Consider the following 15,587-nt stretch of genomic DNA (forward strand, 5'->3'; position numbering starts at 1 on the left):
AAGTCCATTCTTTTTTCTCATTCTTCTTTCTTTCAATGTCATCTCATTGTCTTCCTTTTCCTTTTTATTGTTGAACACCTGGCCCCTTCCCAATTCTCCCCTTCATCATCCTTCCCCCACTCTCCCCCTGTGTCTTTTGCTTTTTCTTTCACGTTTATTTTTCCTTGTCAAGTGGGCTTTGAAACATGGTTTGGAGAAAAGTCAAAGGAAGGGAAAACACGGTTTTCCTCCCCGGGAAGCTCACGTCAGGACCCGCTCTCTCTAAATTGCTCCCGCCTGGCCCTGGAGAGTTGTTCAAAGTCATGTCCAAACAGTGTTTAATCAACACCAATGCCAGGGCGTCAGGGAACTCCCCAGGGGTGGGGTGGGGGCGGGGCAGCTTCTGCTCCTGGTGAGAATCCTGGGTCACGAGCGAAATACGTGTAGGACCTGGGGGTGACCTGCTTGACTGCCCAGACCCTCGGTTTCTGTTCTGTGCGGTGGGCGTGGTGGCCCGGTCGCCTCCCCCCCCCCCTCCCCCCCGCCCCGGGAGGGGGGGAAGATTCCCAGAGCTCCAGGGGCAGGGGCTGACTGCGGCCACGGCGGGCTCTCTCTCCACAGCACCTGTGTCTCTAGTGAGATGGTGTGCACCTCGGAGCGCTGCCCAGGTACCCGCAGGGCCCTCGGGGACCATAGGGGGTGCTGGCCCACTGGGAGGGCAGTCCTGGGGCTCCTCAGTGGGGGCCCGGGGAAGCGGGGATCCAGGCACTGCTTTCACACCTGCCGCGCCCTTTCCCCGCCCCCGACCAGCACAGTGGCCTGTGGCTGGAGCCCCTGGACCCCCTGGAGTCTCTGCAGCCGCAGCTGCAACGTGGGGATTCGAAGGCGTTTCCGGGCGGGTACAGCGCCCCCTGCTGCCTTTGGGGGTGCTGCGTGCCAGGGCCCCAGTATGGAGGCCGAGTTCTGCAGCCTGCGGCCATGTCAAGGTGAGGGCTGGGACCAGGGACCCAGGACCCTCCAGAGAGGAGCCAAGGACAGTCCCAGTCCTTGGCACCCCCCATCCCGGCACCCCAAGAGAGGTGCAAAGGCCTTTTCTAAGAGATGCCACAAAAATGTGGTCCCCAGGGAGCCCTGAGCAGGGACCTCCTGGAGGGCAGCCTGCTTTAGGTTGAATCCCGGGGCCTCTGGAGAAGCGGGGCATCCCCTGGAGTGGGATGGGGGAAGGGAGGGATGCCCTAGGGAGTCTGGGATCCAGGGGGAGAGAGTGCCCGGCTGTGTATAGGGGAGGAGGAGGAGGTGAGCTGGCTGTGGGAGGCAGGGCCTGCAGTGACCAGGGACCTTTCCAGGTCCCGGGAGGGAGTGGGGCCCCTGGTCTCCCTGCTCCGTGCCCTGCGGCAGTGGCTTCCGGAACCGCACCCAAGGCAGTGGCTGGAACAGTCCCGTGGACTTCTCCACCTGTGGCCTACAGCCCTGTGCAGGTGAGGGCTGCCCTGGGTGCCTGTCCTGGGTCCTCCATTCTCACTCCCACCTGACCCAGGGCCCTGTCCGCCCCTCCCTGTCACCTGGGACCCCTCTCCCTGAGCCCCTGTGCAGTCCTGTGACCTCCCCGGGGCCGTACTGGAGCTGAGCCGGGGTCCAGCTGTCAATTTCCGTGTCCCCAGGGCCAGTGCCTGGCGTGTGTCCCAGGGACAAGCAGTGGCTGGACTGTGCCCAGGGCCCTGCCACCTGTGCCGAGCTCAGTGTCCCCTGAGGGACGAACCAGACCTGCCAGCCTGGCTGCTACTGTCCCCCAGGCTTGCTCCTGCTGGTGAGTGTCCTCCCCGCTGGCTTCCCGGGGCCTGGGGCCGTGACGGCGGGGAAGAGGCAAAGCCAAGGGTGTGGGGCTGGAGACAGGGGTCCCTGCAGAGTCTTTGTTACCCCTGACTTTGAGGAGAGGGACTGAACTCAGGGGAAGGGTGGCTCAGCCCTGCCAGTGAGCAGCAGGTGACCCGGCGAGTCTTATTCCTTGTTCATGTCTCACCAGGCCCCTGATTTTTCGTTTGTGAAATGGGGGATAGGTCTGGGAGGTCTTTCTAGGAGATTCCTGCCTGCTTGAATGCTCTGTCCTCTTATGTTACGGCTAGCTATTTACTGAGCACCTGCTGCACGCCTCAGTTTTGGGCTATGCTGTGGAGAAAGGGCAGGGGCTACCCTCACAACACCTCCACACACAGACACTGAGCTTTGGAAGCTGTGGGAGAGGTGCAGACTGGCAGGGGGCTGGGTCCGTCTGGGTGGGCTTCCTGGAGGAGGTGGTCCCGATTTGCCATTCAAGACTGGAGGGAGGTGGAAACCAGGGTTGGGAAGCTGGAAGATGCGGTAGGGGTGGTGGAGTTATAAGGGCCCGGGTTCAAATCAGGCTCTTCCACTAGCGGCTCTGGGACGTTGGCCTGAGTATTCGTGTGCCTCAGTTTCTTCTTTCAGTAAAATCGGGGTAGTAATGTGTTCAGGCATCAGAGTGCTTATGACGGTGAAGTGTTTTCTCAGGGCCTGGCCCGCACACTCCAGGACTCCTGCTGGGTTGTTTTTTTTTTTTTCCCCTCAAACATTTGAGATACTAGTGGCATCTGTCCAAACTCCCTGTGCACATGGCTTTGTCTGGTTTTAATTTTTTGATGGAAGTGTGGGGGGCGCCGTGCGGGCTGTGCATGTCATGCTTTGTCAGCCGATTTATTCGATCGCACGGCCTCACATCCTCCCACCAGAGCCGGTCTTTTCTCTCAGAAGCTGGGCCCCCACACCCTTCCCCGGTGACAGGAGGGGGCAGGGACGGATGTCTGGGGCAGGAGCATGGATGATGTTGGAGAGTGGGTGGGGGTCTGAGAAGGGGGTGCTGCGCTCGGATGGGGGCGGGGGCGGGGCGGGGGTGGGGGAGCGCAGCCCAGGCCAGAAACTGGAAGGTGACAGCAGGGTTTGGATTCCAGAACAACATGTGTGTGTGCCCGCCCAGGACTGCCCCTGCGCCCACGGGGGTCGCCTCCACCCGCCGGGCAGCGCTGTGCTTCGTGCCTGTGAGAACTGGTGAGTCCCCCTCCCTGTGCCATGGCCCCGTAGGCCCCCCAGGGCCCTGCTGTCCCTCCTCCCTGCTGTCCCTCCTCCGAGGCAGGAGACGACAGCTCTCAGCGAGCCGGGGAGAGGCCTCCTTCCCACCAGCCCGGTGCCCCGCTCTCCTCGGCCAGGCCTGCTCATGCCCCTTCTCTACACCCTCCGCCAGCCTCCAGCCTTCTCTCTTCCCACCTGACTCACTGCTGGGGTGACCACTGGTGGCTTGACAGCCACCGCCACCCTGGAGACCAGAAGCCTAAGATGGAACAGCCCCCCCGAGTGCCCCTGAGGGCTGTCCTGTGAGGGCTCTCTCCCGTCCTGTTTGCCAGCCGGCCATGGCTGGCCGCCTGCTGCATCGCTCCCATCTGTCCTCACCGGGTGTCAAAGGGCAGCTCCCTTTGTCTTCACGTCGTCTTCCTCTGCGCACATCTGTCTGTCTGCCTGCCTCAGTTTCCCCTTTGTACAAGGGCACCTGCCGTATGGGACTAGGGCCCGCCCCAATGACCTCACTGGAACTTGATGATCTCTGTAAAGACCCTGTGTCCAAATTGGGTCACACTCTGGGGGCTTGGGGCTTCAAACGGGAATGGGGGGGGACACACGGTGCAGAGTCTGCCACAGACCCCGACCCCCTGCTGCTCTTCCTCCAGCTCCTGTGTCTCTGGGCTCGTCACCAACTGCACCTCGTGGCCCTGCGAGCAGGGTGAGCGCCGGACCCATCCTGACTCCGCCCCCTGCGGGATTGCTGCTGCGGGATTGGCCTGCGCTGGGGCCGCGGAGGGACCGTCCTCACCACGGGTCGGGGGGCAGGGAGGAGGGATCCCTACGTCTCTCTCTGCACCCCCAGGTCCGCCTACATGGTCGTCCTGGACCCCAGTGGAGTGAGTGTTCGGCCTCGTGCGGCACTGCCCTGTGCCACCGGCACCGTTTCTGCGCCAGGCTCCCAGGCACTGTGCTGCCGCCGCCCCCACGGGCCTCGCCCACGCCTCTTTGCCCCGGCCCCGAGGCCGAGGAGGAGCCCTGCACCCTGCTGGCCTGTGACCGTGAGTCCCGTGGAACCCAGCATGGTCCCTCCGAGCCCCAGGGAGACCCACCACCGTGCACCAGTTGCCCCTCGGCCCTGCCCAAGCCACACCCCTACATTCCTTCCTCTGCTGCCCGCCCCCCCAGGAGCTGGGGGCTGGGGTCCTTGGGGACCCTGGTCCAGCTGCAGCCGGAGCTGCGGGGGAGGCCTGCTGGAGCCGCACTCGGGCCTGCGACCAGCCCCCACCCCAGGGCCTGGGGGATTACTGTGAAGGGCCTCGGGCCCAGGGGGAGGCGTGCCAGGCCCTGCCCTGTCCAGGTACCTGCCAGACGGGGGCGGGGCGGGGGGTGGCGAGGGGCGGAGGCGGGGAAGCTCCAGGAGGCTCTACAGGAGACAGGCCAGCTCCGTGACCCACACGGCTCCTGCTCGGCCCCTCCTGTCCCCTCTCCCGCAGTGACCAACTGCACCTCCGTAGAAGGGGCCGCAGTTTAGCCCCTGTGGCCCTCCCTGTCCTCGCTCCTGTGATGACCTCGTGGTGAGTCCTGGCCCCCTTGGCACGCCCACCTGTGCTCTGATCCCGAGGGTGACTTCCGGGGGGGCGGGGCGAGGTGGGGCGGGGCAGCCCAGCAGTGGCGGCAGGAATGGGGTCAGTGCCCGCTGGGCAGCTCCTCCTTCTGCCCTGAGAGTCTCAGGCAGTGAGCCTCACCTGGCAGCCCTTGACTACCTTAGCCAGTGTCGCTCAGTTCCACGTTCATTACAAGTGAAGGTCCATTACAAACTGTCAGCGTCGCCCAGGTCAAGCGTTTCACCACAAAACCGGCATGAACACACGGGACTCACTCCGTTCTACTTCCCAAAACCCAGCACCACGCCTGTGCACGGACGCTGAATGTGCGTGTGCGTGCGTGCGGGCGTGTGAGAGAGCGTCCGGCCAGGACCATGGACAGGGGCAGTGCCTGCGGCGGCCGTGCCGACTGGGTGCCTGTCCCGAGCAGTCTGCTGGGTGGGCCCGGCCCAGGCGGGGGCAGGAGGGAGGAGGGAGGGGTGCGCCTGGCTCCTGTCTCCCCCAGAGGGTCCCAGCTGTTTCCCCAACGGCCGCCCTCTCCGCTCCCCAGTTCCCCTGGAGGTGCTTTGCTTCCTGGGCGTTGACCCAGGTTCCCCACTGAGCCCCCGCTTTGCAGAGGGGACGAGGCGGAAGCTCTGATGGTGATGAGGGACACTCGGGCATAAACTGTTGAGAACCCTGGAACCGAACCAGGGCATTGCACCTTCCTCCACTTACCCCTGCCTGCCCCCTCGCTTCACCCTCTCTCCCGAGCCTCTGCACGCCTGCCTCCCCAGGGCACCCCTCTGCACCCCACTGCCACTGACCGCAGCCCCCCTTGTGGTTCCCCAGCACTGCATGTGGCACTGCCAGCCCGGCTGCTACTGCCCCCCGGCCAGGTGCTGAGTGCGGACGGGGCCCTGTGTGTGCCGCCCGGCCACTGCCTGGACCTGCTGACCGGGGCGCGGCACCCTCCCGGCACACGGCTGGCCCGGCCTGATGGCTGCAACTACTGGTGAGGCGGGCGTGTGGGCGGGAAGCAGGGGCGGGGGTGAGGGCGGGGAGCCCCTGAGCAGCCCCAGGTCTCAGCAGAGACCTGCCTTAGACTCCCACAGTCCTCGAGAAGATATGGGCATCCAGTCCCTTGATTATAGGTGGGGAAACTGAGGCAGCTGTGTGTGTGCTCTGAGGGAAAGGACAGGTGTGGTGGTTCCTCCACTTCTGTCCCCGGTTGGCACAGACTGCCTGAGGCCAGTCCCCACAGAACGCACCAGCCAGAGGCCAGCAGGGAGCCCAGGGGACACCCGGAAGGACCCTGAGAGGAGCAGGGAGGGGACCCGAGACCTCGGCAGGAATGGGGGTGAAGGGGTGAGGGGGTGAGGTGGTGCAGGGGGGTGCGTGTGGAGGACGCAGCAGCACGGAGCTGCCGCTGACCCCCTGCGCCCGTGTGACCCCCAGCACCTGCTCGGAGGGGAGGCTGAACTGCACGGACCTGCCTTGCCCAGGTACGTGCCCGGCCGGAGGGCGGTGAGGAGAAGCTGCCAGGTTCTCAGAGATGCCTGGGACCGGGGAAGGGACGGCTGTGTCCCAGACCCTGTCATTGTCCCCCGCAGTGCCCGGTGGCTGGTGCCCGTGGTCGGGATGGACGGCGTGCTCCCAGCCCTGCAGGGGTCAGACGAGGACCCGCTCCCGGGCCTGTGCCTGTCCTGCTCCTCGGCACGGAGGGTCCCCGTGCCCTGAGGACGCAGGGGAGCCCGGGGCCCAGCTTCAGCGGGAGGCCTGCCCCGACCCCGGTGTGTGCCCAGGTGAGACACCCGGACCAGTCCCTCCAGTCCCAGTAAGGGGGGCCTCCCGGGCCTCCTAAGGCAGGTGGTTCCGTCTTCCCGGCCCAGTAGACGGAGCCTGGGGCCCGTGGGGCCCGTGGCTGTGGTCTCCCTGCGACGCGTGCCTGGGGCAGTCCCATCGGAGCCGGGTGTGCAGCTGGCCCCCCACAGCCGAAGGAGACAGGCCCTGCCCCGGGGGCCACAGGCAGAGCCGCCCCTGCCGGGACAACTCCACGCGGTGCCCAGGTGAGGCCTCTTGCAGGGCCCAGGAGGGTCCCTTGTGAGGCTGGGGGGAGCTGCCTGGGCCGTTGATTCCCCCCATGCACACCCTCATGCGCCCCCCCCTTTGAGGGGCAGGTGGTTCACCCCACGGACCTGGGGCAGGGTGGGGGCTTGGAGCAGGTGGTGGGCGTGGCGGGAGGGCTCAGGCACCCACCGCCTCCACCTGGTCCTGCCGCAGACTGCGCGGGAGGCCAGGCTCTTCTCCCCTGTGGGCAGCCCTGCCCCCGCTCCTGCCAGGACCTGTCCCCGGGCAGCCTGTGTCAGCCGGGCCCGACAGGCTGCCAGCCCAGCTGCGGGTGCGCCCCCGGCCAGCTGTCCCAGGACGGCCTCTGTGTGGCCCCCGCCCACTGCCGCTGCCAGTTCCAGCCCGGAGCCATGGGTCAGTGCCCCCTCAGCCTCACATTCACAGAGCCCCGGGCGCTGCAGGGCCTGCCCATGCCCCCGCCTCCGCCCCCTGCCCCCTGCCCCCTGCCCAGGGGCCCCATCCGGGCCGCAGGATGAGAACGGACCCTCTGGCCCTTCCGACGCTGCCTGCATCCCCCACGTCGGGGCTGGTCCAGGACCCCGGCCCCGTGGGGTGGAGGCCCATGGGGAGGTAGCTAGGAGACAGTGAGGGAGGAGGTACAGAGAGAAGGTGCTGAGACATCTGGGGTCCCACCCCTGCTCCTGTGCCCTCAGGGGTCCCTCAGAACCGGAGCCGGGCAGTGGGGTCCGAGCTCAGTTCCTGGGAGAGCCTGGAGCCCGGAGAGGTGGTGACTGGGCTGTGTGACAACTGGTGAGCCAGGGATACGGGGGCGGGGCGGGGGCGGAGAGGGGTGTCCGAGGGGCAGGGGACCCTGGGGGAGGGGGCACGGGCGGGCCCTGTCTCCTGAATCCCTCCCTCGCCCGCAGCACCTGTGTGGCAGGCGTTCTGCAGTGCCAGGAGGTGCGCGGCTGCCCGGGCCCCGGGGAGTGGGGCCCCTGGGGCCCCTGGGAGGACTGCAGCGTTCCGTGCGGGGGCGGGGAGCAGCTGCGCGCCCGGAGCTGCCCCCGCCCCCCCTGCCCCGGGCCTGCCCGCCAGAGCCGGACCTGCCACACCAGGTCTGCGGAGGTGAGCCCCGCCCCGCCCCCCACCCCGGCTCGATCCTCCGACTTAGGTTTGGGTCCCACCTGGGTCTTTAACCCTGACTCAGGAACCTCCTGACCTCGCCCACCCCATCCGCTGCCCCTTCCCTGGGCCAGTGATGGGCAGGTGGAGGAGGACGCAGCCAGATTCAGGGGTGCCGAGGGTGGGGGAGCCGGTGGGAAGGGCTGTGACGTGGCCCTGAGGGGTCCGGCCCAGGGAAGGTGTGGTCTGCAGCCCTGGGGGTGAGGGGATGGGCGCAGGGGTGAGGAAGGGGCAGGCGTGGAAGCCGGCCACGAAGGCTGGAGCTGGGCGCTGACTCGGGCGTTGCTTCAGGGGCGGGGTGCCCGGCCGGGCGTCTGTACCGGGAGTGCCAGCCCGGCGAGGGGTGCCCCTTCTCCTGCGCCCACGTCGCCGGGCAGGTGGCCTGCTTCTCCGCCGGCTGCCAGGAGGGCTGTCACTGCCCCGAAGGCACCTTCCAGCACCGCTTGGCCTGCGTCCAGGTCAGAACCCACCCAGCCGGGAGCCCAGGGGCCGCCCCTGCCCTCCCCAGCCCTCCCTTTTCCCCCTTCTCAGCTGTCATCACCTCTGCAGACCCCCTGGCCTCTGGGCAGCTCGCCCCTTCCGCACCCGAGCCGCCTGTGGTCTTTGCTGCCCGGGCCTGCTCACTGAGGGGCGTTCCAGGGAGTGGGGGCTTTGCCTGGGCCCTGCATCCCCCCCAGCTCCTGACTCCAGCTTGGAGCCGCCCCGGACTGGGGTGTGGCCAGGAGTCACCTTGGCTCCTGAGGTCCAGCTCCGGGCAGGGAAGGTGGTTTCCTGCCAGATCCCAGCGGTGGGCACGGCATTCAGGCCACATCAGGGAAGCGGGGTCCCCGCCGCCCCTGGTCCTGCGGGGAGAGCATCCCCTCACCTGCTCCCCGCCTGGCCCAGACGCCTCGCCTCCCACCGTGGGCCCTGGTGCTGGCTCTGCTCAGAGCTCGGGTCCCTTTCCCAGCACTGAGCCCGAGTCCTGCAGCCAGTGACTGGTGGCCTCCCTGCAGCCAGAGTTCCAGAATGCTGTGGCCTTCAGGGCCACCGGCAGAGCAGCCTCTGGTCCCACCTCCTGACTTAGAGGCGGTGACGCTGAGCCCCAGGAAGGGAAGGGACACGGCTGATCACACAGGCAGCGGCCGGCAGATCCGGACACCCGCGCCGGCTGAGGCTCTCCCACCTCCCACACTCCCTCCAGGCCCTGCCCCTGTCAGGGCCTCTCCAGGGCGTCCTGGCTGAGAGCTCCCTGCGGCTGAGCTGCCTGGCCCGCTCAGGTCAAGCCCACAGGTCACTTGCCTCTCACCTGACACGGGCAAACGGTCCCACTTGCGCCCAGAAATGCTCTCCTGGGGCCCGGAGCCTCACCTGCAGCCGTCTGAAGATGCGCACAGGTGCAGAGGGCCTGGCACCCGTCCGCTGGCTGCGCCTGTGACCTTGCACTTTCTCCTCTGCCCCCACCCCCAGGAGTGCCCCTGCGTGCTGACAGCCTCGCTCCTGCAGGGGCTGGGCGCTGCCAGCACAGACCCCGGGGCTCGCCCACCCATCCTGGGGGACCTGGCTCAGCCCCTCGGGCCCGGAGATGAGCTGGGCTCGGGCCAGACCTTCCACGTGGTCTGCAGCAACTGGTGAGGTGGCTGATGGGGGAGCGGGAGCACTGGGGTGCCCTGTCCCCACCTGGCCCGGCTAACCCTGGTTCCTGGCCCTTTGGGCTGGGACCTTTGCCCAAGCCCCTCCCTGCCGAGGTCCACCCGGCCCTGCCGCTCACCCCCTGCCCCGTCTCCAGCTCCTGTGTGCACGGGAAGCTGTCTTGCTCCGTGGGTGACTGCTCCGAGGGAGATGGCTTCGGTCCCTGGGATCCTTGGGGCCCGTGCTCTCACTCCTGCGGTGGGCTGGGCACCCGCACCCACCTGCCACTGTGCCCGCCCCTCGGCCGCCTCCTGGCAGCCAGGACTGCCGCGGGCCCCTGCAGGACCTTGAGTACTGCCCCAGCCCAGACTGCCCAGGTGAGGGACAGGGAAGGCGCTGGGCTGAGGCTGACAGGCCAGGTCGATGTCGGCTGGCCCTTTGTCCTTTCCCGTCTCTGCCTGTCCTGTCGCTGCCTCTGGTCTCTCTTCCTCTCGCCTTCCAGCTCTGTGCCCTTTCTGGTCAGGTTTGTTCAGCCAACATTTCTGGCGCTCTTGCCAGCGCACCATCCTGTGTGTGTGTGGGGGGGGGGTGCTGTGGTCCCTGACCTTGGAATCCAGGGGTTCTGATAACCCATATTAGCGTGTGGTGAGCTCTGTAGGAGGGTGCGTGTGCTATGGAAGATCGGGAGGTTGAGAATTCTCCGAGAGGGACAGTCTAGGAGGACTTCCTGGAGGAGGCAATCGAAGGGGGTTTGAGGAATGAGGAGGACTTTGGCAAGCATGAGAGGGGAAAGGATGCCAGGTAGCAGGACCAGCTTGAGCAAGGGCCCTGCTACCACGAGGAAGTGCTGTGCGTGGGGCCTGGAGCAGCCACAGGAGAGCAAGTCGAACCGGACGTCGACGGCTTGGAACTTGGCCTCCAGCCCCGGGCTTGCCGCTGGTGCGCTGCAGGCTGGGAAACGTTCCTGAGCAGAGTTTTCCTTTGGCACAGGGGCTGCAGGGTCCACGGTGGAGCCAGTGACAGGCCTTGCAGGTAGTCCAGACTCCTCGGGTCCCAGGTCCCCCACTCCCTGCACCCCTCCCTTTGGGAAAAGCAAACTCGGGGTCTCCTCCCTCTCCAACCCGGCCTCCTGGGAGGGGAGGACCCCGGGGCTGACTCATCAGGAGCCCCCTCTCCTTCCCCAGGTGGCTGGGGCCCGTGGTCCCCGTGGTCCCCCTGCTCCCAAAGCTGCACAGACCCCCGTCACCCTGCCTGGCGCAGCCGCCGCCGCCTCTGCCTGGCAAACTGCACTGGGGGGGACAGTTCGCAGGAGCGCCCTTGCAACCTGCCCTCCTGCACAGGTGCGCCCCCCAGCCTCGGCCTCCGACCCTGACCCTCCCCTCCGACTCCCACAGCTGCCCTCGCACAGCTTGCTCTAACGGCCAGCCGGTGTCCCACCGCGAACCCCAGCCCCTCATGCCCCCCAGGCAAACCGAGCTCTCAGCCTGACAGCTAGCGGGTCACAGACCGTGTCTGACTCAGGCCCCGGGCCTTTGCCAACCCAGCAGTGGGTGGGAGCCCTGCCGGCTTCCAGCAAACCCTCACGCACACATGTATGGGACACCCTCCCCCAGGTCCCATCCAAACCCCTTGGCCGCCCTGAAGTCTGGCACTGCTGTCCTTCATGAGGAAGGGGAAACTGAGGCCCAGCTGTCAAAGCCACACAACAGCCAGTGTCAGGACGGGAGGGCGGGCAGGGGAACCACAGGGCTGGAGGAGGTCACAGCTGGCCCTGGGGCGGGGCCCGCACTTGAGCTTCCTCCAGCTCGGCCCGTCCCATCCCATCCCACAGAGCTGCCCCTGTGCCCCGGCCCTGGCTGCGTGGCCGGGAACTGTTCCTGGACCGCCTGGGCCCCGTGGCAGCCGTGCTCCCGCAGCTGCGGGGTGGGCCAGCAGCGCCGCCTGCGGGCCTACCGCCCCCCGGGGCCCGGCGGGCACTGGTGCCCCGACATCCTCACGGCGTACCAGGAGCACCGCTTCCGCAACCTCCGCGCCTGCCCAGGTGAGGGCGCCCTTCCCTGGCGTCAGCGGCCCCTGGGGCCCTGCCATCTTAGCTCGGGACCCTGCTCCTGGCTCCTGGGACACAGCGGGGGGGGTCCCTGTCTGAGCCAGACCCTTCACGCGGCCCTCCTCTGTCCCACACAGTGCCGGGAGGCTGGTCTCGCTGGAGCCCCTGGTCCTGGTGCGACCGCAGCTGTGGGGGCGGCCGGTCCCTGAGGAGCCGCCGCTGCTCGAGCCCCCCACCCAAGAACGGGGGTGCCCCCTGTGCCGGGGAGAGGCACCATGCACGGCTCTGTAACCCTATGCCCTGTGGTATGGCGGCGGGCTCTCTCCACCCCCCCCCCCTCTGCTTTCAGCCCCATGACACTGAGATATAGTTGGGGACAGGCCAGCGCCTCTCTGTCCACTTAAGGCATCTCAGACCAGCGGGGCAGAGCCGGGATCTGGGTGCTGGGTGAGGACTCCCTGTGGCCCAGGAAGAGCTGCTGGAATCTGCCCTCCTGCCCCGCCCCCGCCCCCTGCCCCCTCCAGCTCCTGCAGGAGGGTTTCAGGGTGATGGTCCCTGGGATGTGGACCGACCGAGCCGGACAGGCTGTAACCCCTGCCCCCCGCCCCGAGCTTCAGCTCTGTCTGCCGTCGCTCCGCCCGAGCTCCCTGGCCTGGGGACCCTGGTTTCTCTGGGGCCCACCGTCTCCACCGGGACGCCCCCCCACCCCCGCCACCACACATGGACATCCCCGCTGTCCCCCGGAGGAACACAGATGTAGGGGCCACACACACAAGGGACGATGTAGATGGCTCCTTCGTGGTTGGTTTTTTAGATGCACGAATTCAGTTCAGCTCAACAAGCTTTTCTGGGAATCAGGCTAAGTGAGAGGGACTCTTGCCAGCTCAGAATGTCCCGGTCCCAGAGCCCCAGTGTCCTCTCGTGTCCACGGGCACCAGCACGGGGAGAAGGATGGGCACGCAGCCTTCACAGAGCTGAGGGCGCTCCCGGGGCTCAGGGCCCGCCTGACCCCAGCCCCTCCCCTTCTGCCCAGAGGCCGGCTGCCCGGCAGGCATGGAGGTGGTCAGCTGTGCCAACCACTGCCCCCGCCGCTGCTCGGACCTGCAGGAGGGGATCGTGTGCCAGGAGGACCAGGCCTGCCAGCCGGGCTGCCGCTGCCCTGAGGGTACGGCAGGGCGGCTCGGCGGGGCGGTGGCGGGGCCCCGGGTGCCGGTGCAGCTCTGGAGGGCCGCCTCCCGCAGGCTCGCTGGAGCAGGACGGCGCTGCGTGCCGGTCGGGCACTGCGAGTGCACGGACGCCCAGGGCCACAGCTGGGCCCATGGGAGCCGGCACCAGGACGCCTGCGGCAACTGCACGTGCCGGGCTGGACGGCTCTCCTGCGAGGCTCAGCCCCGCCCACCGCCCGCCCACTGCGCCTGGAGCCGCTGGTCCGCCTGGAGCCCCTGCAGCCGCTCCTGTGGGCCTGGGGGGCAGCAGAGCCGCTTCTGGTACGGGGCTGGGCTGGGCTGGCCGGTGTCCACCCTCCCCACCGCGGGTCCCTGGTTCCTCCTTTAGTATAGTGTTCCTGGACCCCCCTGCCATTGGTGGCTTTGCACCCATCTGGTGCCCTGGCCCCCAGCTTCTGTCCCTGGTCACCCTTGCCTGACCTTGGCCACCTTTATGCCCTGGCCCCACCCAGGTCCTCCACCTCCGGCTCGTGGGCGCCCGAGTGTCGGGAGGAGCAGTCCCAGAGCCAGCCCTGCTCTCAGCCCCCGTGCCCACCCCTGTGCCTGCACGGGAGCCACCCTCGCTCCCTGGGGGACAGCTGGGGGCAGGGCGAGTGCCAGCAGTGGTAAGCCCAGGGGCGGGGGCGGGGTGGGCTGTGCCGGCCTGCGGGACGGCAGGAGCGTCCCTGAGTCGGACCCCTCCTCCCGCAGCTCCTGCACCCCGGAGGGCGTGCTGTGTGACGACACCCACTGCGCAGGTCTGGGGTTTCGGGGGGTCCTGCCTCTCCCCACCCCACCTCTCCCCACCCCGCCAGCCTCCTGCCTGGCTGGTGGTTTTCTTGCTCCGTGTCCTGTGTCTCTCTCCCCATCTCAGCTTCCGCTGCCCTGAGCCACCAAGTCCCCGCCCGACCAGCCCCGGGGCCTTTGCTCACTGCCCCCCAGTCCCTCTGACCTCCCCTGTGTTCTCCCGCAGTGCCCGGGGCCTGGACACCGTGGTCCCCCTGGTCTGGCTGTCCCGTCTCCTGTGGAGGTGGGAACCAGGTTCGCACCCGGGTCTGCGAGGCTTCAGCCGCTCCCCACGGGGGGCCCTTGTGCCTGGGTCCCGACACCCAGACCCGGCGCTGCAGGTGGCAGCCTTGTGGGGGGCCGCTGGAGGCCTGCTCCTGGGGCCCGTGGGGGCCCTGCTCCCGAAGTTGTGGCCCCGGCCTGGCTTCCCGCTCCGGGGTCTGCCCCTGCCCGCTGGCCGAGGCCGACCCCGCCTGCAGTGGCACCCTCCTGCGCCCGGAGGGTGCTACCTGGGGCCCTGCGTGGGTGAGTGTGCCCGGGAGGGGAGCCCACCCTGTCTCCCCACCTGGGAAGGTTCAGGGAATAGCAGGTGTTTCCCCACACCCCAGAGCATCCCCCTAAAGTGCATCTGTACCTGCTCCTCCCCATTATATTGCTGAGTCCCTTCCCTCTTGCTACCAGTTCATCCTGCAAAGCCCTTTGAGGTGGGACCCTGGCAACTGAGTGGCAGGAACCCAGCCAGGACCTTTCTGAATTCTTGGCGTCCTTCCACCCTTCCCTGCGCAGGGTGTTGGCCGGGGCCTGGATGAGGTGGGGGTGGGTGGGAGAGAGGCCAGGGGGGCCCAGAGGGGACCCCACCTTGGCCCCCAGAGGACTGCGTGTGGGGCAGCTGGAGCCCCTGGACGCGGTGTTCGCGCCGGGTGCCGGTGCAGCAGCGCTACCGCCACCAGAGCCCGGCGCCCGGAGGGAAGGGGGCCGGCGCCCCCTGCACACAGCTGGACGGCCACTTCCGGCCGTGCCTCGTCGGCAACTGCTCTGGTGAGGCCCCCAGGAGCGAGAAGCCGGGGAGCCGAACCCCGAGGGGCCTCCCGGGGGCCCCACTGGGACTCCCAGCTCCCCGTGGGACACACCTTTGCGTCCCCAGGACCTCGGAGCACTTGCCCTGACCTCGGCACCCGCGCTGGCCCCTGCCTCTGGCAGCCCTGCTGCACCCACAGCTACTCTCCTGTCAGAGCTGCTCCTCCCCACCCCACCGCGGGGGCTTCCCTGGGACCTCACCTCGACCGGCCCAGCTGTGGCTTGGCCCACGTGCGGCGGGTCTTGCCGCCTCCCATCCCATCATAGCCGCCTCCATCTCTACCCCCCCCCAATCCTTTACCTGCCAGTCCCTGAGCACCCGCCAGGCCCCTGACGCCCCACAGCCCACCCTCCAGGCAGCTTCTGAGCTCTCCCCAGTGCCCGGCCCCCTCCCTGAGGGCACCCATAGGGCTGAGGGGCGGCTGGATGGGTGACGGTGTCTTACGTACACACGGCAGGGGACAGTGTTGCTCTCTTCCCCGGTGACTCCAAGGAGCTCGATGGGTTCGGGGGGTGGGGGGTGCCTCTGCGCTGCCCCCCAGCAGCAGCGTGTCTGCCTCCCCCTCCCCCGCCAGAGGACGGCTGCACGCCCCCCTTCCAGTTCCGGGCCTGCGGCTCCCCCTGCGCCGGGCTCTGTGCCACACACCTGAGCCGCACCCTCTGCCAGGACCTGCCGCCCTGCCAGCCTGGCTGCTACTGCCCCGAGGTGAGGGCGGGGGCCGGGGAGACGCCCCAGAAGGAGGCCCTCGGTCCACACCCCCAGACCTCCTCCCCTGCATGCCGCCCCCAGTGACCCCTCTGCTCCAGGCCTTCCGAACGTGTGCCTCGTCACAGCCGTCCAGCCGGCCGTGGCCCTCCGCCCATCCTCGCCCAGCGACGTGGGCCAGGCACGGTGCTGGCCACAGGATGCGTGGATGACCGTCCCACAGTCCTCGCGTCTCCTTTCACACAGGGACTGCTGGAGCAGGCGGGGGGCTG

The 15,587-nt window shown here is 68.1% G+C and overlaps 1 protein-coding gene across 1 annotated transcript in view; it reads left to right on the top strand.

Moving 5' to 3' along the window:
• SSPOP overlaps positions 1–15,587 on the top strand; it is a 42,656-nt gene that overhangs the window by 19,169 nt on the left and 7,900 nt on the right. The window contains 38 exon segments of the mRNA XM_036010290.1: positions 601–647; positions 795–965; positions 1,326–1,457; positions 1,641–1,790; positions 2,943–3,039; positions 3,714–3,766; positions 3,911–3,939; positions 3,941–4,106; positions 4,234–4,301; positions 4,303–4,405; positions 4,542–4,570; positions 4,572–4,622; positions 5,484–5,523; positions 5,526–5,646; positions 6,090–6,136; positions 6,245–6,436; positions 6,524–6,700; positions 6,915–7,115; positions 7,415–7,511; positions 7,628–7,816; positions 8,140–8,341; positions 9,333–9,493; positions 9,652–9,785; positions 9,788–9,871; positions 10,485–10,526; positions 10,679–10,834; positions 11,326–11,535; positions 11,679–11,846; positions 12,575–12,706; positions 12,783–12,800; positions 12,803–13,028; positions 13,220–13,372; positions 13,458–13,504; positions 13,720–14,031; positions 14,034–14,057; positions 14,403–14,570; positions 15,185–15,315; positions 15,562–15,586. Coding sequence (XP_035866183.1) covers positions 601–647; positions 795–965; positions 1,326–1,457; positions 1,641–1,790; positions 2,943–3,039; positions 3,714–3,766; positions 3,911–3,939; positions 3,941–4,106; positions 4,234–4,301; positions 4,303–4,405; positions 4,542–4,570; positions 4,572–4,622; positions 5,484–5,523; positions 5,526–5,646; positions 6,090–6,136; positions 6,245–6,436; positions 6,524–6,700; positions 6,915–7,115; positions 7,415–7,511; positions 7,628–7,816; positions 8,140–8,341; positions 9,333–9,493; positions 9,652–9,785; positions 9,788–9,871; positions 10,485–10,526; positions 10,679–10,834; positions 11,326–11,535; positions 11,679–11,846; positions 12,575–12,706; positions 12,783–12,800; positions 12,803–13,028; positions 13,220–13,372; positions 13,458–13,504; positions 13,720–14,031; positions 14,034–14,057; positions 14,403–14,570; positions 15,185–15,315; positions 15,562–15,586 — 4,553 coding nt within the window.

The sequence above is a fragment of the Phyllostomus discolor genome, chromosome 10 (genome assembly GCF_004126475.2).
Source record: "Phyllostomus discolor isolate MPI-MPIP mPhyDis1 chromosome 10, mPhyDis1.pri.v3, whole genome shotgun sequence".
NCBI classification, from domain to species: Eukaryota; Metazoa; Chordata; class Mammalia; order Chiroptera; family Phyllostomidae; genus Phyllostomus; species Phyllostomus discolor.